The 25,709-nt window shown below is 40.2% G+C and overlaps 2 protein-coding genes across 4 annotated transcripts in view; both read right to left on the bottom strand.

The window, feature by feature from the left end:
* Positions 1-1,844: 1,844 nt before the first annotated feature.
* On the bottom strand, positions 1,845-16,735 carry ZNF233 (zinc finger protein 233). The gene is given in 8 exon segments (XM_005589511.5): positions 1,845-1,993; positions 1,996-2,518; positions 2,520-3,543; positions 3,545-3,746; positions 9,121-9,216; positions 9,751-9,877; positions 11,663-11,724; positions 16,683-16,735. Coding segments are annotated over 7 exon segments (2,016 nt in total). The 5' UTR covers positions 11,678-11,724; positions 16,683-16,735; the 3' UTR covers positions 1,845-1,964.
* Positions 16,736-17,544: 809 nt separating this feature from the next.
* Positions 17,545-25,709, bottom strand: part of ZNF227 (zinc finger protein 227) — a 40,885-nt gene continuing 32,720 nt past the window's right edge. For all 3 annotated transcript variants that reach the window (XR_012427667.1, XR_012427669.1, XR_012427670.1), the window contains 2 exons: positions 18,088-18,229; positions 17,545-17,746 (listed from right to left, as the gene is read on the bottom strand). The gene's annotated coding sequence lies outside the window, so the exon portion shown is untranslated. The remainder of the gene's footprint in view (positions 17,747-18,087; positions 18,230-25,709) is intronic.

Below are 25,709 nucleotides of genomic sequence, written 5' to 3'. Positions count from 1 at the left end.
TGATATATTTAGGAAAATGAAAGTCTCTACATGACTAAGAGCAAAAACAGGTTCAAAAAATAGCTGGTTTAGAAGTGCACAGAAAAGGGAGTGTGATATGAGAATGTTAACTGAGCATCTATTCTTTAAGTAAATTTCCTCAGTAGGTTGGAATGAACAAATATGGGAATCAACTCAACCAGAAGGGCAGAGGTGAGGGAATCACAGAAGAATTGACCCAGAGCCCTATTTCAACCACACCTAGTCCTGTCCTACCTGTATTCTTTTTGTTTGTTTTGTTTTGTTTGAGATGGAGTCTCACACCGGCCTCCTGGGCTGGAGTGCAGTGGTGCCATCTCAGCTCATGGCAACCTCCGCCTCCTGGGTTCAAGCGATTCTCCTGCCTCAGACTCTTGAGTAGCTGGGATTACAGGCACCCACCATCACACTTGACTAATTTTTGTATTTTTAGTAGAGACGGGGTTTCACCATGTTGACCAGGCTGGTCTCGAACTCCTGACCTCGTGATCCACCCACCTCAGCCTACCAAAGTGCTGGGATTACAGGCATAAGCTACCGTGCCCAGCCTCTTCTTTTTAATTATGCATGCCAATAAATTTTGTTCCAGCTAGTTGGAGTGTGATTTTCTATTTCTCACAATTGAAAACATCTTGATTTAAACAACCATGAGCTCCAGCAGCCCACCCTAGTAATCTGGTGGTGACAAAGCAGAGCATTATTGGCCCTGTATTTCTTTGTTTTTATCTTTTTTATTTATTTTTTCTTTTTCATTTATTGGCCCTGTATTTCTGATGGTAGCATGAAACAAGATATCATGGAACTTAAGTACTCATTGTCCTGGAAGGTAAGGTTCAGGACAAAAAAAACCAGTGGGAAACTTTCTCCCACCTCCACTAAATAATACACCTGAGTAAACCCTTCATCCAATTACTATGATTTGATCATTATACACTGCATAACGTGTAATGGTGTCTGAGAAGTGTGGGGTGTTGTCCAAAATGCTGTGTCCTTAACAGGTTAGTCTAACATCTAAAATGCATGCCATATGATGTTCCCCTTTTTTGCAAAACCTTTCTCATGAAGCTTTATGGAACTAAAAACCAGTTGGGATTTTTTTCTTCATTCAGTCTCTTTCTATCACAAAAGCTCCCAGAAAGAAAGATAGCAAAGCCCCCACCAAAGAAACATAGCACAGCTGTACACTGTATGGAAAAGTCTTAAATGATCAGATAGAAACTTTGGCCTGTTACTGCTTGAAAAATGAAGCTGAACTGAGGACAAAAGCCAATTGCTAAAATATTACTCAAATTGTAGACTGCATGGTTTTCTGTGTTTTAATTAAATGTCATTTCCTTGAATTTATTTTAAGGCTTCTTGCAAGAATCCTTTTCCCAGTACAATTATAATGACGAATTGGGGCTGAGCTCACTAAAATGTTCAAATATATGTCCTATATATGATAGATTTTTCCTATCAAATTAAACAATTCCAGGGAAGCCACTACTTGTTAGGTACTGGTTCAAGGTCATGATCATACAGCAGCAAACAATGTTCCTGCATGGAGCTTAGATTCTAGTGGACACAGATTTTATCATGTCCCTCATTATACTTTTGCTAAAGTTCTGACCTTATCATTTTGAAGTCTTCACTCCTGCATATTGCTTATTGAATGTGAAGGTTCTGATTGAAATGTATTGTATCATTCTTTATAGGGTTTCTCTGTTTTGTGTTCTCTTGACAACTGTGACATTTTGAGCTCTGCTTGAAACTGGTCATATTCATACAAAAAATAGCTTTTCTTCAATGGAATTCAGATGACTATAAAAACTCAGCTCACTCGTGAATTCTTAAAACATGACATTTTATAAATGCTCTCTGCTGTGCGGATTTTCTAGGAAAATGAGAAGTCTAAGTCTTGAAGAGCACCTCTATCACACTCATCATGATTAATGGATTTATCACCATCATGGACTCTCTGATGAATCTGAAGACATGAACTCTTACTAAAGCCCTTACCACACACAAAACATTTGTATGGTTTCTCTCTAGTATGGACTCTCTGATGGGCTTGAAGATGTGAGGTCTGACTGAAGCTCTTACCACACATGCCACATTTATAGGGTTTCTCTCCCGTGTGGATCCTCTGATGAACGTGAAGATATGAGTTCCAGATGAAGCCTTTCCCACATTCTTCACATTTGTATGGTTTCTCTCCTGTGTGGACTCTCTGATGGGCTTGAAGATGTGAACTCCAACTGAAGCCTTTCCCACACACATCACATTTGTAGGGTTTCTCTCTAGTATGGACTTGCTGATGGTCCTGGAGATGCGAACTCTGACTAAAGCCCTTCCCACATGTCTCACATTTGTATGGCTTCTCTCCTGTGTGAACTCTCTGATGGGCCTGAAGGTGAGAGATCTGACTGAAGTCCTTCCCACATGTGTCACATTTGTAGGGTTTCTCTCCTGTATGGACTCTCTGATGGGCCTGAAGGTGGGAATTACGGCTGAATTCTTATTACATCACACACATCACATTTGTAGGGTTTCTCTCCAGTGTGGATTCTCTGATGGGCTTGAAGATTTGAGGCCTTACTGAAGCCCTTATCACATACCTCACATGTATATGGTTTCTCTCCAGTGTGAACTCTCTGATGAAGACCAGAATTCCTATTAAATATCCTGTCACTTACTTCCCATTTGTATGTCTTCTCTCTAGAGTGACCTCTCTGATGGGCTTGAAGTTGTGATGTCTGACTGAAGCCTTTATCATATACATCACATTTACATTTACAGGCTCTCTCTCCAGCACTATCTACACAGTGAATGTCAAAATCTAAGCTATGATGGAAGCCCTTCCCACACGTGCCACATGTACACAACTTCTCTCCCGGGTGAGTAAGCTCATGAGAGGGAAGACAGGAGTTCTGGTTGAAGCTCTGGGCACATAGCTGACATCTGTGGAGGTTCTCTCCTGTGCTGACTCTCTGATGAGGTTGCACATGTGAGCCCTGACTGAAGCCCTCACCACTGTCACCATTCTGATAGCATTTCTCTCCTATGTGGACACATTGATGCCTGGGAAGCCTTGAGCTGTAACCTATGCCCTTCCCATACTCGATACTTACCTGAGGCTTGTCTTCTAAGTGTAGGTGCTGGTGAAGTTCAAGATTAGAGCTAACACTGAAGCCTTTTCCATTCTCATTAGAGGTTTGCTTTCCTGATTGGATTATGCTATGTTGGGATGATTCCTTCACACAGTCTTTTCCACAATTATTGTGGCTAAAAGCTTTCTCTCTTTTGTTTACTCCATGACCATCATGTTGATGAGCAATCCTTTGCGTAACACAATGGTCACATTTACAGAGATTATTTTTTACATCAATTTGCTGACACCTACTCTGATAATTCTGTGGTTCTCTCAGATACATTTTCCTCCAGAAATCCCAGGTGGTCCTCATTGGAAGCGCTTGATTTTTGATGCTATTTGAACTCTCCCCTTGCCCCTTTATTGTATAGTTCTCATCTTCAGAGACCTGAATATTCTCCTGTCCATACCTGACAGGGGGAATCACCTTGTTTTAGCAACTTGGACCTCTGGCCTTGAAGATTTATTATGAAGTCTTGATTACTGGTTAATTTACTTGTAAATTGTTCCCATATTTGCCAGCATATAAGTTCTTCATATGAAAGGAATCTTAATCTTACTTCTTGAAGGATATCTATCTCATTTTGATTCCTGTGTCCTGGAATTATAAAGAGAACTCAGAAATGAAAATGAAGACAAGTGAATATTTGTTCAGAAATAAAAAACATTTCACAGGTTGACCACACTGGGAAACCTTAATAAACCAGTGGAGAATTCAGCTTGACTTTATCATTGGTTTTTTTTTTTTTTTCTTTTTTTTTTTTTGAGACGGAGTCATGCTCTGTCGCCCAGGCTGGAGTGCAATGGTGTGATCTCGGCTCACTGCAAGCTCTGCCTCCTGGGTTCACGCCATTCTCCTGTGTCGGCCTCCCGAGTAGCTGGGACTACAGGCAACCGCCACCACACCCAGCTCTTTTTTTTGTATTTTTAGTAGAGATGGGGTTTCACTGTGTTAGTCAGGATGGTCTCGATCTCCTGACCTCATGATCTGCCCGCCTCGGCCTCCCAAAGTGCTGGGATTACAAGCCACCGTGCCCGGCCTATCATTGGTTTTTTTCATGCCTATGGGAACAAAAAAGGCTGGTTTCTATATACAAAATGTTAATGAGACTCATTTAGAGCTATACCAAGATTGTTTTGTTTTTGTTTGTTTTTTTCTTTTTTTGAGACGGAATCTCACTCTGTCACCCAGGCTGGAGTGTGGTGGCATGATCTCGGCTTACTGAAACCTCCACCACTGGGGTTCAAGTGATTCTCCCGCCTCAGCCTCTGGAGGAGCTGGGACTACAAGTGCATGCCACCACACCCCATTAATTTTTTTGTATTTTTAGTAGAGACAGGGTTTCACCATGTTGGCCAGGCTGGTCTTGAACTCCTGACCTCAAGTCATCTGCCTGCCTTGGCCTCCCAAAGTGCTGGGATTACAGGTGTGAGCCACCATGCCTGGCCAATACCAAGACTTATGTATGTGGTCAAATACACATACAGAGCAACAAAAAGATGTCCTAGAAAGATGTTATAGAAGAGTAACTTTACCTCCTTGTCCATAAGAATAATCACTTAAAAATCCTCTCCTCTTTTCCATGGCAGATGTATAAAATCTACAAAATCCTGGCTATATGTAAGCCTCAGAATCATGGTTACATTGTACAACCTGCATCTGTATATGATAAAAAGTCCAAAATGGTTAGAAAAGCCTGAATCTCTCCTTCAGCATTTACAAGTGGATTATTAAGTGATGCCAAGAATTCTCAGAGAAAGAGAATCTTTGGCAAAAGTGAAGAGAATATAGAAAAATATCTTCTCTGTCTTGAGAATGAACCCATAAGATAGTACCATTATTTCCTTAATTTAGTTCTTAAAATATACATTTGATGAGCTAGATTTGGGAGAATTCTCCTTTTCAATGAGGTTCTAAGTATATAATATTCAATTAGTGAACATGATAAGTGAAAAAAAAATGAGAAAACATATTCCCATAGCTGACACACCCTATAGGAGAGTAAAGGCATTGAAAATTGTTGCCACTTGGTTTGACTGAATTTTCTGATAAACCTAAATGGCTAATACAAGATGGTCCCCAGTGATCACTCCCCGTTGGAATCCACTCCCTTTTGAAGTCCCCTCCCACACTGTATCAAGCTTGGTCTGTGAAACCAATAGAATATGGCAGAAGTGATCTGTCACTTCTGATGCTAGGTCATAAAAACACTGTGCTTCTATCTTCCTCTCTCCTGAATCACTGGGTCTGGGGGGAACCAGCTGCCATGTTTTGAGGACACTTCAGCAGCCCTAGGGAACGGCTCACTTAGCAAGGATGCGAGGCCTCCTGCCACAGCCATGTGAACGAGCCCACCTTGGAAGCAGGTCCTTCAGTCTCAGTCAAGCCTTCCGGGGACTGCAGCTGCGTCACTCTTTGACAACAGCTTTTTGAGATCCTGAGCGAGAACCCCTCAGCTAAGCTGCTCCCGTATGCCTAACCCACAGAAACTGTAAACCAGTGTTCGTTGTTTTAAGGTGCTAAGGTTTTTGTTTTGTTTTGAGACGAAGTTTCGCTCGTGTTCCCAAGGCTGGAGTGCAATGGTATGATATCAGCTCAATGCAACCTCTGCCTTCGGGGTTCAAGTGATTCTCCTGCCTCAGCCTCCCCAGTAGTTGGGATTACAGGCAGCCGCCACCACACCTGGCTAATGTGTGTGTGTGTGTGTATTTTTAGTAGAGATGGGGTTTCACCATGTTGGCCAGGCTGGTCTCGAACTCCTGACCTCAGGTGATCTGCCTGCCTCAGCCTCCCAAAGTGCTGGGATTACAGGTGTGAGCCACCGCATCTGGCCAAGGTGCTAAGTTTTACAGTAATTTGTTATACAATAATTGATGACTAACATAGGTGTCATAAAAATTATAACTAGGCTGAACATATGTCAGAAGAGTAACTATGTGCTGAAATAGTCCTTTAATGACACCTCTTTATTCCCTGCCTGTGAACTTTCTCCAGGAGAAGTAAAGATGGTGAGATCCACTCAGCACCCTTCTCTGTAAGGTTTTGTTTATTGATCCTTGAGGGAGAAGATGCCCTTTAATTTGTACTTCTGTCCAGTGAAAATAGACCTCAGGAATATTTTGTGTAGGTGGAGCTGGGTACCTAGATGGACAGGCAGAGTGTGAAACCCTGAAAAAGTCTGATGTTCACTCTGAAGAGAGGTGAGGGTAGAATACACTGTCAGATTTGTTCAGTTTTCCAAGGGCTGTAAGTTACATAGTTATATCCTTTTGTCAAAACTCATCCAATTGCACGCTTAAGGTGTGCACATGTAAATTTTAACTCAGTAAAAAAGAACTGTAAAACAAGCCATTTTACTTTCTGAAAATTTAGGGAGCTATACACTTACAATTTGTACAATTTTCTGTATATATTTCAATAAAAATTTGGCCAAAAATTAAAAAAAAAAAATAAAGATTTGTGGCTGGGCATGGTGGCTCATGCCTATAATCCCAGCACTTTGGGAGGCCAAAGCAGGCAGATCACAAGGTCAAGAGATGGAGACCATCCTGGCCAACATGGTGAAACTCCATCTCTACTAAAAATACGAAAATTAGCTAGGTGTGGTGGCGTGCTTCTATAGTCCCTGCTACTTGGGAGGCGGAGGTAGGAGAATCGCTTGAACCTGAGAGGCAGAGGTTGCAGTAAGCCGAGATTGTGCCACTGCACTCTAACCTGGCGACAGAGCAAGATTCCATCTCAAAAAAAAAAAAAGAAAAAAAAGTAAAGATTTGCTCAAGGAGGCAAAGAAGAAGTTGGGAAGCTACCTATTAAGAAAAAAAAGGACAGTGGCAATAACTGGGATCACATTCCCAAGTTTAGGTTTGTACACAAAAATGAGGCAGTCAGAAACAAAAAAAAGAAAATTTTAAAAAATGAGGCAGTCAGCCAAAGAAGTCAGCATCCAACATTCCTGATTGCAATGCAGTAAACTTTCATGCAGCATGGAGATACAAGAAAATAAAAGATAAGATTGAAAAGATTTTACTACCCCAGCTACTTCCAAAATCCAGGGTCTGTCTCTCTCAGCTAAGCAGAGAGATTCTCTTGGGTTTTTGGTTTGCTTTTTTGTTTGTTTGATTTAGTTTTGGGTTTTGGTGGGTAAAGTCAAGTAGGAATGACTTTAATTCATATATTTTAGGTATTTATGATGTATATTCAAATTAAAGATAAATGAAGGAAGGAGTGAAGAAAAGGGGGAATGAAATAAGGAAGAGAAAGAATAGAAGGAGAGGGGTGAAAGCAGCGCAGGGAGGTTGTCCCTGGGTGTATGGATAAGGCAACTCTCACCAAAGGTCACGCAGATAACACAGGTTAGGGAGAGCTGTGAGGGAGCCATTTCACTACTATTCAAATGAAAACACCTATCCATTCGTCCATTAACTGACGTTACTGACATCAGTCCATTAACCCATTCAGTCACTCATTCAACAAATATTGAATGAACGTGTACTATGTGCCAAGCCTATGAAAGGCAATAAGGATCAGCAATTTTAAAACAGGTAAAATTAGTGTTGGGCACAGTAGTGTACTCCTGCAGTCCCAGCCCAGGAGTTTGAGCTGCAGCAAGCTATGATTGTATCACTGCACTCTAGCCTAGGTGAAAAAGCCAGACCCCCATCTCTAAGAAAAGAAAAAGAAAAATGAAAAGAAAACAGGTAAAATTCTTACACTCATGAAGTTACACTCTAGTGGGGAAAGAGATCATAAAAAAGTAAACAAAATATAATACATGAATATGTCAGCTGGTGATTGATGGTTAATCACAAAGTCAGGCAGAATAAAGAGATGGGTATTTAATTAAATGTATTTATTTATTTTTGAGACAGGGTCTTGTTCTGTCACCCAGGCTACAGTGCAGTGGCACAATTATAGCTCACTGCGAGCTAATTTTTTTATTTGTTGTAGAGGTGGGGTCTCGCTGTGTTGTCCAGGCTGGTCTTAAACTCTTGGCCTCAAGTGATCCTCCCACCTTGGCTTCCCAAAGTGCTGAGATTACAGGGATGAGCCATCCCGCCCAACCAAGGATAGGTATTTTAAACAGGGTAGTCAAAGCAGGTTTCTGTGATGTTTCTATGATGAGATGACATCTGACCAGACACAAAGGAAGTAGGTAGGGAGCCAAGAGGATGTATGAGGTAAGAACATCCCATGCAGACAGAACAGCAGGGCTTCAGGTAGAGAGAAATACATGCAGGCCAGGCACAGTGGCTCACGCCTGTAATCCTAACACTTTGGGAGGCTGAGGTGGGAGGATTGCTTGAGCTCAGGAGTTTGAAACCAGCCTGGTAACATGGTAAGACCTCATCTCTACCAAAAAAATACATATATATATATAAAAAATATATGTATGTATTTTTAAAATTAACCTGGTTTAGTGGCATGTGCCTGTAGTCCCATTCCAGCTACTCAGGAGGCTGAGGTGAGAAGATCAATTGAGCCCGGGAGGTCGAGGCTGCAGTGAACCATGATTGCACCACTGCACTTCAGCCTGGACCACAGAATGAGACCCGTCTTTAAAAAAACATAAAAAACAAAAGCACACTGGGCATGTATAAGAAACACACAGCAGTCTTGTGTGGCTGGAAAGAAGTGAGTGAAAGGCAAAGGATAGGAAATAAATTCACAGGGAGTGGGTGGCCAGGTCACATAGGACCCTGAAGGCTCATACAGATTTCGGAATTAATGAGTGAGATGGGAAGTCGCAGAAGGGTTTTGAGCCAAGGAGCAACATGATCTGACTTACATGATCTGGCTGCTATGTGGAGAATGGACTGGAGGGAGGCAGAAGGAGGAAGGTCATGTGCAAGCTGCTGCAGTAAACCGGGGTGATGAATGCTGAGGGCTTGGGCCAGGCTGGTGGCCTAGGAGGTGGTGAGGAGGAGAGGACTGGGTTGTACCATGCAAAGACTCAGAGCTGCATGGTTCTCACCTGAACAGCCATCTCTTTGGATTTCTGTCTCCATCAGCCAAAGCTTGTCTTCTCTTCCCAACTGTAGTATCACATCTAGTTTGAAGGGGTGATAGCCTGTGAAAAAGAAATGGCATATATATAAAGTGAATGCATTATAGTAAAAAATTTTAATTCCAACACTACCATCTTCATGCGCTCTAAGTAGTATTTTTCAAAATTGTGATCATGAACTGCTATCTGAATACCTTTTAATTTGTGATCCGGTACACAAATACATAAGTGTCAATCACTGAATCAAGTGATCAGATAATCTGATCCTATCCATTGTCTACTTTGATCACATCTTTCCTGTTTCTGCTTACAATTTTTGCTGCACTGAGTGCAGTTCTTGACAAGGAGCTATAATATTTCTACTTCATTTCATTAAACACAATATAACTCACCAACTGATTTCAAAGCCCACCAAGATTTCACAACAGCAGTTTGAGAAAAATAGACAAAGTATAGACAAGGTATCCCTGGGGAATTAGGAAATTCACATCCCCAAGTTCAGGGAAGCATTTTAAGCATCTCAAAGTCTTAAATAATTGAAAGCAGGACGGTCCAGAGGGCTGACTTTCAGTTACAATTTGAGGCGCTTGTGCTCACCCACTGACAGCAAGTTCCTGAAGTTCTCCAGCATCACATCTTGGTACAGCTTTCTCTGGGCAAGGTCCAGCAACCCCAACTCCTCCCTGGTGAAGACCACAGCCACATCCTTGAATGTCACCATCCCCTACAACATCAAGCAGATGTAATCTCAATCTGATGGCCAATATCTACTGGGAGAGAGGCAGCACTAAGCAGGTAGAAAGAACAGGCAGGAAAATGTTCTGGATTGTGAAGGCCTCAAATCAACTTTAAGTAGCTTCCTCCTTTTCTCCATCCCACATGCCAGTCTCATAGACTCCTTTTCCACAGTCACATCAAAAGTGTATGCTACTAAAAAATAACCCCTGTGTATTTGGTGACATTTGTAAGTATTCCAGCAGTAAATGCCCCAGCACTGTAAACCTTGACTCACACGGAATATGTATTTTATAACTTGACTGATACTACGAAATTGTCCTAGAAATGTTGGGTCAATTTAGTACCAACGCCGAAAAAGGTGTTTGCACATGCATGTTTATAGTAGCACAATTTGCAATTGCAAAAATGTGGAACCAACCCAAATGCCCATCAATCAATGAGTAGATAATGAAACTGTGTGGCCAGGCACAGTGGCTCACGCCTGTAATCCCAGCACTTTAGGAGACTGAGGCGGGTGAATCATGAGGTCAGAAGTTCGAGACCAGCCTGGCCAACATGGTGAAACCATCTCTACTAAAAATACAAAAAAGTGGTCGCAAGTGCCTGCAATCCCAGCTACTCGGGAGGCTGAGGCAGGAGAATTGCTTGAACCTGGGAGGCAGAGATTGCAGTGAGCCAGGATCACGCCACTGCACTCCAGCCCAGGCGACAGTACAAGGCTCTGTCTCAAAAAAAAAAAAAAAAAAAAAAAAAAAAGGGAAAAGAAACTGTGGTGTGTATATATATATATATATATATATGATGGAATAGTACTCAGCCATAAAAAGGAATGAATTAATGGCATTCACAGCAAGCTGGATGATATTGGAGACTATTATTCTATATGAAGTAACTCAGGAATGGAAAACCAAACATCGTATGTTCTCAATCATAAATGGGAGCTAAGCTATGAGGATCCAGAGGTATAAGAATGACACAATGGACTTTAGGGCCTCAGCTGAGGGATAACAGAGGATGCCTCTGGGGAGTAAAGAACTAACTTGAAAGAGACAGGAGGGACCTTTTTGGGGTAATATAAGTGTCCTATATCTTGTTCTGAGTGGTGGGCTAATGCAATTATACAACTGTCAGAGTGGGATATACAACTGTTATTGACCTGACCACTTAAGAGATATGTAATTTTGTAAGTAAATATTGCATTTTTAAAGCCTCATGAAAAAGTATTGCAAATTGAAATAACATTTAGAGACACAATATTGTGTATGTTTGTTCATAGCCTCTGAAAAATTAGACACAAAATGAAAACCCTTCTCAGACAAATACATAAAGAAACACTAAATCATACAAAACTCTAGTGATAACATTAACTGAAAAAAGAAAATTATATATAGAATGCGACTGTAGTTCTGTAAAATACACTGATAAGTATACATATAAGACACACAATATGTAAATACATATAAAATAGTATGGAGGAAATAGATGATTTGTATTTTAGTGTAGTAATGTGGACTTTTCTCCCATTTTTTGATATCTATGAATTTTTGTACCACTACTTATGAAATAAAGAAGATAAACTACCAAAACTAAAAACAAAACAAAAGCTAAAGACATAAACAAAAAATTGAACCAATCGACAATCAAGTAACTAGCAGATCCCAAATACCTGTTTTCCTCCTTTATCTTTCTCAAGAAAGAGAGAAAAAAAAGTGTCTAATCTTTGAGGGAAAGAGATGTCATTTTAAGAGATAAAAATCAAAACTCAACTCACCCGAAACTTGGTCATTTTCTCCTGCTCCTTCCAGGGAAGGGCAGGGTCCTGCGAAGGCAGAACTGGGAAAAGAAAGAAGCCATGAGAAATAGGCCATAGCCCACGTGGCCGTCCTGGGTGAATTTTTAAAAGGTGGCCGGGCACGGTGGCTCACACCTGTAATCCCAGCACTTTGGGAGGCCGAGGCAAGCAGATTGCTTGACCTCAGGAGTTCGAGACTAGCCTGGGCAACATGACGAAACCCCATCGCTACAAAAAAATACAAAAATTAGCCGGGTGTGGTGGCACACACCTGTAATCCCAGTTACTCTGGAGGCTGAAGTGGGAGGATGGCTCGAGCCTGGAAGGTGGAGGTTGCAGTGAGCCAAGATGGTGCCACTGTACTCCAGCCTAGGCAATACAGCCAAACTTTGTCTCAAAAAAAAAAAAAAAGACCCTTTCTTCAGCACATATCACTAGCCGCTCAGCCAGGGGCCCTTCTGCAGTAAACAACCTGCCCGATTCTAAGTAGCAAGCCTAACATAAGAGCCCTTTGTAGTTTCCAGGGTTATCATTCTCATACTGGACACTGTGGGAAATGAAAGGCAGCAGAAAGTACTTGCTACAAAAGTGGATTCTGGGGTCACAAGGTCTGGGGTCAAATCCTGGCTTGGCTACTAACTCTTTAAGCTCATTAACCTCCCCATTCCTCAAATCTGTCACCTGCAAATGAGAAAAATAGTGCTTTCTTGCAAGATTATTATAAGGGTCAAATGTGTGAACAGATGGAAACTCTTTTTTTTTTTTTTTTTTTTGAGACGGAGTCTTGCTCTGTCGCCCAGGCTGGGGTGCAGTGGCCGGATCTCAGCTCACTGCAAGCTCCACCTCCCGGGTTTACGCCATTCTCCTGCCTCAGCCTCCTGAGTAGCTGGGACTACAGGGGCCCGCCACCTCGCCCGGCTAGTTTTTTGTATTTTTTAGTAGAGATGGGGTTTCACCGTGTTAGCCAGGATGGTCTCGATCTCCTGACCTCGTGATCCACCCGTCTCGGCCTCCCAAAGTGCTGGGATTACAGGCTTGAGCCACCGCGCCCGGCCAGATGGAAACTCTTATAAATGATTTCCCTGTAGTTGCACAAAAGCAGATGATATTATGCATCATAAAATTGTTGTTACAAATGTCTTTTGCCATCATTTCCAACAAAAGAGTCTTTTATAACATCCAGATTTCAAAGACTGTACAATGCTTTATCTTATGAAATTCACCTTTACCTCTGAAAAGTCTATAATTCTGATTGGCTACATTACTTACTACTTTGTTGTCCTGTAATATTTAATTGATATCAGTGTTCAGTTTTATAAAAGGTATAAATATTTATGAATTTTCTTCATGTAGACAGGAGTCTTAGTGGTGTATCTCCCTTTCCCATGCTCACTGTCGTAAGGAAATACTAATTTAAAATGTGTCTCTGCGATTGTTTTTTCTAATTTTGAGTGAAAGTTTGACAGTATGTGTCTCACTTAAGTGAAAAATACTGTAGTACTAATAATAGATCCTAATCTACAGAGTTGCTTTTGGGATTAAGTGAGCAAATCAAATAGTCTTGGCTAGGCTAATCCATAGAGACAAAAAATAAATTAATAGTTGCCAGAGGCTGAGAGAGGAGATAGTAAAGAATGATGGCTAGGGAATAGGAGGTTTCTTTTGGGGGTGATACAGATGTTCTTGAATTAGAAAATAGTGATGGTTGTACAACCTAACATTGTGAATACACTAAATGCCGCCGAATTGTACACTTTAAAAGGGTGAATTATATGGTATATGAATTATGACTCAATTTTTAAAATAGTGGGGAAAAGCCTTGATTCAGTGTCGGGCACATTATATAAGCTCTCAGTAAGTGATGACATGATGACTGTTGTTCCCATTTAGTGGATGAGGAAGCTGAGGATTACTGAGATTAAGTTACCCAAGGTCACACAGCTGGTGAGGTGAGACTGCATCTAAATCCAGCTGAGTCCGGAGCCTGTCTCTTAATCGTGTCTCCTTCTCTAATCAGAAATATGAAGACATGGAAGGAGTCATGTCTTAGAGATCAGAGAAAGGGGAGTTGGAGGGTGTGAACTGCTGAAAATGATCTGCTGAGAGATACTGGAGCCAGATGATGAGGAACCTAATATCCTAATTGACTCTTCTGACGTACTAGCTCTTTGTGCCTGTTTCCTTGCCCATAAAGTGAGGACAACAACAGCATCTACTTCGTAGGGTTATTAAGAGGTTTCAGTGAGTATATACAAGATAGCGTTCAATACAGATAGCTACTCCCGTTCACGGCTCCTCCTACTTCAGGCAGAAACACTCTAGTAGGGAAAAGAGCAATGTATTCTCTTCTCAAAGCTAGGGAGAGATCAATTCTTAACATCCAATTCCCTTTGTTCTGGTCCTATATTTCCCTGAACCCTCCTGCTCTGCTCAGTAACAGGATTTTGCAAGACTTGACATTTCACAACATTTAGTAGAAAAAAGCAAATGGGGTCTGGAGTGCCTGGCTCAGCTCTGCTCACTATATGTACCAGGGCCACTTTTCTAGGCCTGAATTTCCAGACTTTGTTCATTCCTAGGTTGTCAAGTCCTCTCGTGCCTTTGCTCCTGCCACTCTGCCTCCAGAGAGGACCAGCTTCCCTGTCCTTCTCTGTAATCCCTCCTCTTGGAAGCATTCTGAGTAGCTGGGGCATTTGGGGTATAATTAGTAAATCAAGCATCTGTTTTGCCTGTGAGATAATGAACAATTACTCATCTTTTTATCCCAAGCACCTAGAGTATAGTGAGTATTTGATGCACACGGAATCAAAGAAGGACACACAGACAAGGATTGTACTAATTGATCTCCAAGATTCTCTTGAGCTACAAAATTCTGAGGCTATTCCTAATTGGGAGGAGAAGATGAACTTTATCTGTCAATTTCTTCTTGCTTTTTAATTTCATTTGCTTTGCTCAATTAACATCAAGGTCATCCTTAAAAGTGAAATCATTAAGCCGGGCGCAGTGGCTCACGCCTGTAATCCCAGCACTTTAGGAGGTTGAGGTGGGTGGATCACTTGAGATCAGGAGTTCGAGACCAGCCTGGCCAACATGGTGAAACCCTGTCTCTCCTAAAAATATAAAAATTAGCCGGGCATGGTGGCAGGCACCTGTAATCCCAGCTACTCAGGAGGCTGAGGCACAAGAATCGCTTGAGCCTGGGAGTGGGAGGTTGCAGTGAGCTGAGATCGTGCCACTGCACTCCAGCCTGGGAGACAGAGGGAGACTCAATCTCAAAAAAAAAAAAAAAGTGAAATCATTCATAAAAGGGTCATAGATTGTGGATAATGTAAACCCTATCTATTTATTTATTTTAATAGCAGTGTCAGGTATTTACTCAAATGTCATCTCCTCAGAGTTCTTCCCTGCAAGTCCTTTAAAAATTTTTTCTTTGATTATTACTCTTGAGCATCTCCCAGTCATTGCCTAAGCTGTGAAACCATTTCTTTTCCTCTTTTTATTTTTATTTTTAATTTTTTTGAGACACACTTTCATTCTCTTTTCCAGGCTGGAGTGCAGTGGCATGATCTCAGCTCACTGCAACTTCTGCATCCTGGGCTCAAGCGATCCTCCTACCTCAGCCTTCCGAGTAGCTGGGACCACAGGTGTGTGCCACCACATCCAGCTAATTTTTAAATTTTTTTTGTAGAGATGGAGTCTCACTATGTTGCCCAGGCTGGTGTTGAACTCCTGGGCTCAAGCCACCCTCCTGCCTCAGCCTTCCAAAGTGTTGGGATTACAGGCATGAGCCACTGCACCCCCATGGAACTGACATTTCTCAGGGCTGAAGGAGAGTGTGGCACAAAGTTCAAGAACCCACTCTGCCTGAGCTCAAACTCCCAGTTCAGGCTCTTTCCTGTTGTTTTACTTTGGGAAGATAAATATTTTACCCATCAGTGTTGTCATCTGTAAAATAGGAATGATAATATTATCATTGTTATGAAGATTAAGCTAACTAATGCATGTAAAGCCTATAGAAGAGACCCTGGCACTCATTGTATTAACAATTATTACTCATTCATGAACACATGCCTAATCCAACCTCCCGTTTATTCCATAAATATTTGAGCTTTTGCCCAGCAGGAAAAATAATATTGCTAATGAGTGAAGGAAATCTGTTCTCCAACTGAGCAGAAATAGCAATAGCATGTATTAAGTCCTCTCACGTTGGGACAATGTTACAAAGAGTCAGGGGGGTCGACACCCTCCTCTCTGCAGCCCTCCGGTTAGTCAGGGCTGAGGAAGGAAAGGGGGTTGGAAGATATCCAAACTGTGTTTCTGGTCCAGGATGAATGACAGTGGACATCCCCAGGCACCACATGGAGGTGAGACACACTCATGCCTTAAAGGAGAAGGAAAAATAAAAAAGATGGAGAGAAAATTGACGCCCCCCTCCCCCCGTTAGGAAGCCAGGAACAGCCCCGCGGAGTGCAAGGATCAGAGAAGGGTGAGTGGCGCTGCACCTGGAGCTCAGAACCCACCGCGAGCTCACAGAACCTTTCAGAGACTGAACGCCTCTCCTCTCCGGGAAGAAATAAGAGATTGGCAACAACCAGCCACCTTTTCACTGTGTGCCAGGATCGGTCCTAAGCATTTTTACGTCTATCTTACGTAAATCTCACGAAACTCCTACCAGATAGGTACTACTATGAAATTCACTTTACAGAGGAGAAACAGAGAAATTATATGCCAAGATTATATTGCCAGAGGGCGGCAGAGCGTGTGGAAGGTGGGGAAAACCAGGGAACTTGAGCGCCCAGGACACCCTCAAACCAGACGTGCGACCAGGAGCCATTCCCAAATTGGAGACCCATGCACCGCCCTAAAAGCAAAGAGCAAGCAAAACATCGACCCCGCCCTCTGTGGCTTCTCTTTACTGAGGGCGAAGGCAGGCACCTGCGAGTCCCACGCCCAGGCCAGGAAAGCTCGCTGTAGATGCAGAGGTTCCGCGCTGACTCACCTCCCAGAGGGGATTGATGACGGCTGCCTAGCCCTCCTGCAGCAGAAGTGCACAAGGTTGCAACGACTCCTGCACTACACTTCCCAGAATGCCCGAGCGGAAACAGGCTACCGTCCCGCCCCGTCAAACGGAAGTAGTCTTAGCTACCTGGTTCTCACGTATTACGCTTCCTAAAATCTTCCGCAAGGCAGACCTTGCCACGTTAAATTATTTATTTATTTTTAAATATGTAAGTGGATTCACTTAACTGTTGTCAGGGGCTATTAGCGCTTGACCTTTATTTTTCTGTTCCTTCCCTGTTCTGTTTTCTTTGTTTCCTTTCTAAAGTGACACTACAACTAAGTGTGACTGGAAAGTTAAATGTGGCTGTTTCAAAGAGTGGAGAGGCAAAAAAAAAAAAAAAAGAAAAAAAATTAAAAAATGAAGTAAATGTGGCTGTATAGAGAGAAAGGTGAACAGAGAATCTCAAACTTTTTTTTTTTATCTTATTGCATTCTTTACATGTGCCTGGATATATCTAGACAATGATATCTATCATGAGCAATTCAAAGATGTTAAAGACTCACAAGAAGGAAAAGTAACCTTTGATCGGGTCACAGAACAACAAAATTTTCTCATTTTTGTTGGGTTTAATTGATCACTTTGAAATACAGGGATTTTTGGCAAATGAAAGGAGCTGGCAGGGAAGTGAAGGAAATATGCTAACAGTGAACTATCTAAAATAAGAAATCAAGAAACTATTCCATTTACAAACACAACAAAAAAATTATACCTAGGACTACACTTAACCAAGGAAGTGAAAGAACTCCAGGTTGATAACTATAAAACACTGATGAAAGAAATTGAAGATGACACAGAAAAATGGAAAGATATTCCATATTTATTGATTGGAAGAATTAATGCAGTCAACCTTTGAATAACTCTGGGATTGGGACAGTCACCCCCATCACAGTCAAAAATGCATCTATAGGCTGGTTTGGGTGCAGTAGTGTTACAACTGGTGATCACAACCAGTTCCAGATTTCTTTGTTCCTTCTTCACTCCAACTGCTTCACTTGACTAACCTTAAAAAAAAAAAAAAAAAGTTAAAAAGAATGCACGTAAAACTTTTGACTCTCAAAAAAACAGCTAATAGCCTTCTATTAAACAGAATCCTTATAGATAACATAAACAATTAAAACATATTTTGTATGTTCCATGTATTATATACTATATTCTTACAATGAAATAAGCTAGAGAAAAGAAAATGTTACTAAGAAAATCAAGAGGAGCCAGGTGCAGTGGCTCATGCGTGTAATCCTAGCATTTTGGGTGGCCAAGGAGGGGCAGATCACGAGGTCAGCAGTTTGAGACCAGCCTGGCCAACATGGTGAAACCCCATCTCTACTAAAAATACAAAAATTACCTGGGCTTGGTGGCATATGCCTGTAATCCCAGCTACTCCAGAGGCTGAGGCAGGAGAATTGCTTGAACCCGGGAGGCAGAGGTTGCAGTGAGCTAATATTGTGCCACTGCACTCCAGCCTGAGCGACAGAGCGAGACTCCATCTAAAAATAAAAAAAGAAGAAAAAATCAAGAGAAAGAGAAAATACATTTACAGTACTGTACTGTATTGATACTGTAAGTTTACACCATCTGTTTAAGAAACTGTCTTTCTGAAATGGCAGGCAACTGCAGCTTCAGACCTCAATTTACAGTACATATCAAGCAATCCAACTTTTATAATGTCATGACTTTTCTATGCATCTTAGGAGCACTTCCAACATCACTAGTGGCAGTTCACATAGGTCCCATGGTATTATTCAAGATTTATGGTATTGCACTAAACATAATAAGAAATAAGAGGAAACCATGAGATCACTTTTTACTGTAATATACAATTTACTGGAGAGATGAACTGCTCATTTTGAGATGATTAGCATCACTTGGAATTTTAAGCAGATATTCACACACATGACCTCACCACAATAGTGACAGGAGATAGCTATTAAATTATTACAGTAGTGCAGCATGTACTACAGTTAACTTTATGCAGTTTTGATTTAATATTGCATCTTTGTTTTACATTTCTCTTCACTGTGAATGTACAGTCTGTGTTTGTGTGTGTAAGTTTTGATAAGTTTTACCTTTTTATAATAAATTCATATATATTTTATGGTAGTAAATGATAAAATAGACTAATATCTACATATATTTTATGCATTCATGATATACCTACATTTTTCTTAATTGTTTGATATTTCTAGGCTACATGGCTTATCTGTGAGCTTTTTCACATGTAAGTGGACCCATGCAGTTTAAACCTGTGTTGTTCAAGGGCCAACTGTATTGTAATTTGCAAAAAAAACACCTAAATTATATCTTGAAAATGCTTCTTCTCTTATTTCAACTTATATATTTTTTATATCCACTCAGCTTGCTCTTGAGATGATAAATACAATAGAATGATCATCAACAGATCAAGTCAATGTGGAATCCAAAATGAAGTAATATCTAACAGCCTTGTAAAAGCACGTGTATCAAGACTTCTTGCAGAGACTTTCTTTCCAATGTGGTTTTCTCTAGAAAGGAGAAAGTTGTTCTGTTTTATTTAAGTTATAGGGGGTGGGTATTGTGTATAGGATGGGTAGGAAACTGTCTTCGATATTTTCTACTACAATTTTTTTAGTTCAGTCAGCAGAATTTTATTATTTTAGTACCAAAGGAATTCTGAATCATGTTTTCATCTCAAAGTATTTTCTAACGTCCCTGTAACTTCTATCCCCGCTGGTTTTTATGAGTGTGCTGTTTAATTTCCACACATTTGTGAATTTTCCAGTTTTTCTCATTACTGATTTCCCCGTTTCATTTTTTTGTGACCTGAGAACATTTCATATGACTTTATCTTTCTGTTGATACATGATTTTTTAAATTTTTATTGAGACCTGTTTTGTGCCATAATGTATGATCTATCCCAGAAAATGTTTCATGACCACTTGAGAAAAATGTGTATTCTGCTGATTTTAGGTGGGGTGCTTTGTATATATCTGCTAGGAGTTTGGTTTATGTCTTTCCAAGTCCTCTAATTCTTGATCTTTTGTCTGGTTGTTCTATCCATTATTGAAAGTGGTACACTGAAGTCTGAAAACATTGTAGAAATATCCATTTCTCCCTTCAGTTCCATCAATTTTCACATCATATATTTGGGGACTAGCTGTGTAATATCTGTACCGTTATATCTTCTTGATGCATTGACTCTTTTGTCAATATATAATATCATTGTTTGTCTCTCGTCAAGTTTTTACCTAAAGTCTGTTTTGTCTAATATTAATACAGTCACCTCAGTTCTCTTTTTTTACATCCTGCATGGAATAATTTTTTTTCCATTTTTTCACTCAACATTATTTTTGTCTTTGGATTGCAAATAAGTCTCTTATAGACAGCATATAGTTGGATCATGCTGTTTTATCCATTCTGCCAACTTTTGCCTTTTAACTGGAGAGCTTAATTATTTGCATTTAAATTAATTCCTGATTTAGAAAAGGCCTTGCTTCTTTCACTTTGTGATGTGTTTTCTACATAGCTTATCTTTTTTGTTCCTAGGTCTCTCGATTAATGCCTTCTTTTCTGTTTGACGTTTTTGTAGCATACCTGTTTTGTTTTTGTTTCCATTTTGAGACAGGGTCTCACTGTCACCCAAGCTGGAGGGCAGTGGTGTGATCTCAGCTCACTGCAACCTCTGCCTCCTGAGTTCAAGTGATTCTCATGCCTCAGCCTCCCAAATAGTTGGGACTACAGGCATGCACCACCATGCCCAGTTAATTTTTGTATTTTTAGTAAAGATGGGGTTTCACCATGTTGGGCAGGCTGGTCTCAAACTCCTGACCTAAAGTGATCCACCCACCTTGGCCCTCCCAAAATGCTGGGATTACAGGCATAAATCACATGCCTGATCTGTAGTGTACCATTTAAATTTTCTTCTTATTCCCTTTTCTGCATATTTTATTTTCTTAGTGATTAACCTTGGAATACAGTTAACATCTTTTTTCTTTTTTGAAATGAGGTCTCATTCTGTCACCCAGGCTGTAGTGCAATGGTGTGATCTTGACTCACTGCAGCCTCGAACTCCTGGGTTCAAGTGGTCCTCCAGCCTCAGACTCCTGCATAGTTAAGACTACAGAAATGTGCCATCACACCCAGCTAATTAAAAAAAAAATGTAGAGACAGGGTCTCTCTATGTTTCCCAGGCTGTTCTCAAACTCCTGGCCTCAAGCAATCCTCCTGCCTCACCCTCCCAAAGTGCTGGGATAACAGATGTGAGCCACCACAGCTGGCCTATTTTTCCAAATACTACTGTGAAAAAATTTAAAGATGCAAAAGTGTTGAATAGTATTAATTCAAACTATATTATAATACATTAAAGAAGTTAATATAGTCTGAATTAATACTAACCTAGCTTCTACAGTATAAAATATCCTGCCCCCATATATCTGTCCTTCTCCCTTTAGGATTTGAAAAAATTACATCTTTATACATTGTGTGCCCCATTAACATAGATTTATAATTATTTTACTCATTTTTCTTTAAATCATATAGGAGTTATGAGCCAATAATACAATAATATTGGCTTTTGTGTTTGCCTATGTAGTTACTTTACCAGTGTTCTTTATTCGTTTACATGGCTTCAAGATACTATTTACTGTCTTTTCACTTCTGCTTGAAGTATTTTGTATTTCTTGTAGGGCAGGCCAACTAGCAATGAACTCCCTCAGTGTTTGTTTATCTAGGAATATCTTAATTTCTTCTTAATTTTTGAAGGATAGTTTTGCCAGATATAGGATTCTTGGCTAACAGGTTTTTTTTTTTTTTTAATTATTTCGTTACTTTAAATATGTCATCATACTGGCTTCTGGAGATCATGATTTCTGATGAAAAGTGGGTTATTAATCTTTTATAGAGCCTTTGTACATGAGGAGTCACTTCCTTTTGCTGATTTTGAGCCTCTCTTTGTCTTTTTATGGTTTGATTATAATGTGTCTTGGTATGGATCTCTATGCATTTATTCCTCTTGGAGTTCCTTGAGCTTCTTATATGTGTAGACTCACGTTTTTATGTTTGAGAAGTTTTTGAACATTATTTCTTCAAATATTCTTTATACTCCTTTCTCTCTCCTCTCTTATCATGACTCCCATTGTGCATATGTTGATATGCTTGATGGCATCCCACAGATATCTTAGTTCTACTTATTTTTCCTTCTGCTCCTCAGATGGAATAACTTCAATTTACTTATCTTAGTTCACTGGTTTTTGTGCTTGCTTAAATATGCTGTTGAAATCCTCTAGTGAATTTTCATTTCAGTTATTGTACTCTTCAGGTCCAAAATTCATGGTTTTTAAATAATTTCTACCTATTCAGTATCTTATTTTCAGACATCATTCTCCTGGTTTTATTATTATTTTTGTTCATGGTTTCCTGTTGCTCTTTGAGAACATTTAAGACAGTTTATTTAAAGTCTTTGTCTAGTCCAGTGTCTATGTTTCCTTGGGGACAGTTTCTGTTCATTTATTCTGGGAATGGACCATAATTTTTTATTTGCATGCTCTGTTTTTTTTTGTTGTTGTTGTTTTATAATGTGGTATCTCTTAAAGTCAGATTCTTCCTCCTGCTCAGTTTGTTTTTATCTTATTGTGGATTATAATGGTTTGTTTAGTGACTGTTTAATTGTGTCTCCCAAAAAGATATGTAGAAGTCTTAACCTGTGAACACGACCTTACTTTGAAATAGGGTTTTTGAAGATGCAGTCAAGATGAGGGCATTAGGGTGTACCCTCATTCAGTATGACAATGTCCTTATTAGAAGAGTAACATACCATATCAAGACAGAAACACATGGGGAGAATGCCATGTGACCACAGGGGCAGAGCTTGAAGTGATACAGCTAAAAGCCAAGGAATATCAAAGATGAATGGATACCACCAGAAGCTACTAAGAGGTAATGAAAGAGAGCATGGCCCTTCTGACACTTTGATTTTGGAGGTCTAACCTGCAGAAAACTGGGAGAAAATAAATTTTTATTGTTCAAGCCACCTAATTTTGTGCCATGTGGTAACGGCAGCTCCGGGAAATGAATAGTGAGTTTTCTAAATGACTTTTTTTTTTTTGTAAAACTGACATTTCCTGTATTGTGTGGTATCTAAGGCCTCTATTCTTTTCACTTATTTTTACCCATTGTGTTAACAGGGATTTCCTTGAATGTCTGGATGAAAAACAAACAAAAAAGGAAAAATATTTGCCCACTCTTTGTGCAATGACTCTGTGTTGGAGCCCTCTTTCAATGCTTAACCAGGCCATTTAAAACTCTGCCAAAGCCTTCTCTTATTGCTTGCACTAAGCCGAATATCAGTCAGTGGTAAAAGCCTGCAGTCTTTTCAGGTCATTTCTGAACATATGTTCTCCTCTGAGCATGTGCGTGCCTTTCTAAATTTCCTGGTGTATGTAGAGAGCTTTTCAATACCCTACTTCCTCACAGAATCTCTCTCCCCAGATTTTCCTCCCAAGTTGTCATCCTGTATACTGTTTGCTTCAACAGTAATCTCTCACCTTAAGTGACAGTGGGTTGTTCATTTGCCTTTCAGTGATTTAGAGGAATGTACTCTTCAATTAGCCACTTTTCCACCATGATAGAGTTCCAAGTCAGATAAGATAAAACCAAGTGACTTGCAACAGTCCTTCAAGTAGCCCTCAGACAGTTCAAAACAGACAAATACAATTGAGAACAAGGTCTGCTCCACTGCCGCTGGAGCGAGGGATCAGTGTCCTACACTGGGAATATAGGCTGTCACCTTCAAGACCATCACCCAGCTGCAGAGAAAAGTAAATCAAGGGCAAACGAAAGCACCACAAAGCTCCCCTACTATTTTTAAGCTGCTGTTTTCTCTATTCAACATTCCCTGGGTTGTTGTAAACCATGGACTACTTTTCAGAGTTCTGATGACATTGAATCTGACAGGTTTTTTAAGATCATTTTTGTTTTGTTTCTGTGGAAGGATGGGCCCTTGAAGCTACCTAATCCATCTTTTCCCTGACATTACTTTGCCATTTTTTTTTTTAATACTTTAAGTTATGGGATACATGTGCAGAACGTGCAGGTTTGTTACATAGGTATACACATGCCATGGTGGTTTGCAGCACCCACCAACCCATGATCTACATCAGGTATTTCTTCTAATGCTATCCCTCCCCTAGCACCTCAACCCCTGAAAGGCCACAGTGTGATGTTCCCCTCCCTGTGTCCATGTGTTCTCATTGTTCAACTCCCACTTATGAGTGAGAACATGTGGTGTTTGGTTTTCTGTTCCAGTGTTAGTTTGCTGAGAATGATGGTTTCCAGCTTCATCCATGTCCCTGCAAAGGACATGAACTCATCCTTTTTTATGGCTGCGTAGTATTCCATGGTGTATACGTGCCACATTTTCTTTATCCAGTCTATGATTGATGGGCATTTGGGTTGGTTCCAAGCCTTTGCTATTGTGAATAGTGCTGCAATAAACATACGTGTGCATGTGTCTTTACAGTAGAAAGATTTATAATCCTTTGGGTATGTACCCAGTAATGGGACTGCTGGGTCAAAGGGTATTTCTGGTTCTAGGTCCTTGAGGAATCACCACACTGTCTTCCACAATGGTTGAACTAATTTACACTCCCACCAACTGTGTAAAAGCATTCCTATTTCTCCACATCCTCTCCAGCATCTATTGTTTCTTGACTTTTTGATGATCACCATTCTAACTGGCATGAGATGGTCTCTTATTGTGGTTTTGATTTGCCTTTATCTAATGACCAGTGATCATGAGCTTTTTTAATGTTTCTTGGCCACATAAATGTCTTCTTTTCAGAAGTGTCTGTTCATATTGTTTGCCCACTTTTTGATTTTTTTTTTCCTAGTAAATTTGTTTAAGTTCCTTGTAGATTCTGGATATTAGCTCTTTGTCAGATGGATAGATTCCAAAAATTTTCTTCCATTCTGTAGGTTGCCTGTTCACTCTGATGATAGTTTCTTTTGCTGTGCAGAAGCACTTTAATTAAATCCCATTTGCCAACTTTGGCTTTTGTTATCACTGCTTTTCATGTTTTAGTCATGAAATATTTGCCCATGCCTATGTCCTGAATGGTATTGCCTAGGTTTTCTTCTAAGGTTTTTATGGTTTTAGTTCTTATGTTTAAGTCTTTAATCCATCTTGAGTTAATTTTTGTATGAGGTATAAGGAAGAGGTCCAGTTTCAGTTTTCTGCATACAGCTAGCCAGTTTTCCCAACACCATTTATTAAATAGGGAATCCTTTCCCCATTGTTTGTTTTTGTCAGGTTTGTCAAAGATCAGATGGTTGTAGATGTGTGGTGTTATTTCTGAGGCTTCTCTTCTGTTCAATTGGTCTGTATATCTGTTTTGGTACCAGTACCATGCTGTTTTGGTTACTGTAACCTTGTAGTATAGTTTGAAGTCAGGTAGCGTGATGCCTCCAGCTTTGTCCTTTTTGCTTAGGATTGTCTTGGCTATACGGGCTCTTTTTTGGTTCCATATGAAATTTAAAGTAGTTTTTTCTAATTCTGTGAAGAAAGTCAATGGCAGCTTGATGGGGATAGCATTGAATCTGTACATTACTTTGGGCAGTATGGTGGCCATTTTCACGATATTGATTCTTCCTATCCATGAGCATGGAATGTTTTTCCATTTGTTTGTGTTCTGTCTTATTTCCTTGAGCAGTGGTTTGCAGTTCTCCTTGAAATGGTCCTTCATATCCCTTGTAAGTTTTATTCCTAGGTATTTTATTCTCTTTGTAGTAATTGTGAATGGACATTCACTCATGATTTGGCTCTCTGTTTGTCTATGATTGGTGTATAGGAACGCTTGTGATTTTTGCACATTGATTTTGTATCCTGAGACTGCTGAAGTTGCTTATGAGCTTAAGGACATTTGGGGCTGAGATAATGGGGTTTTCTAAAAATACAATCATGTCATCTGCAAATAGAGACAATTTGGCTTCCTCTAT

This window comes from Macaca fascicularis, chromosome 19 (genome assembly GCF_037993035.2).
Source record: "Macaca fascicularis isolate 582-1 chromosome 19, T2T-MFA8v1.1".
NCBI lineage: Eukaryota > Metazoa > Chordata > Mammalia > Primates > Cercopithecidae > Macaca > Macaca fascicularis.
This window is presented reverse-complemented; position numbering and strand designations above follow the sequence as displayed.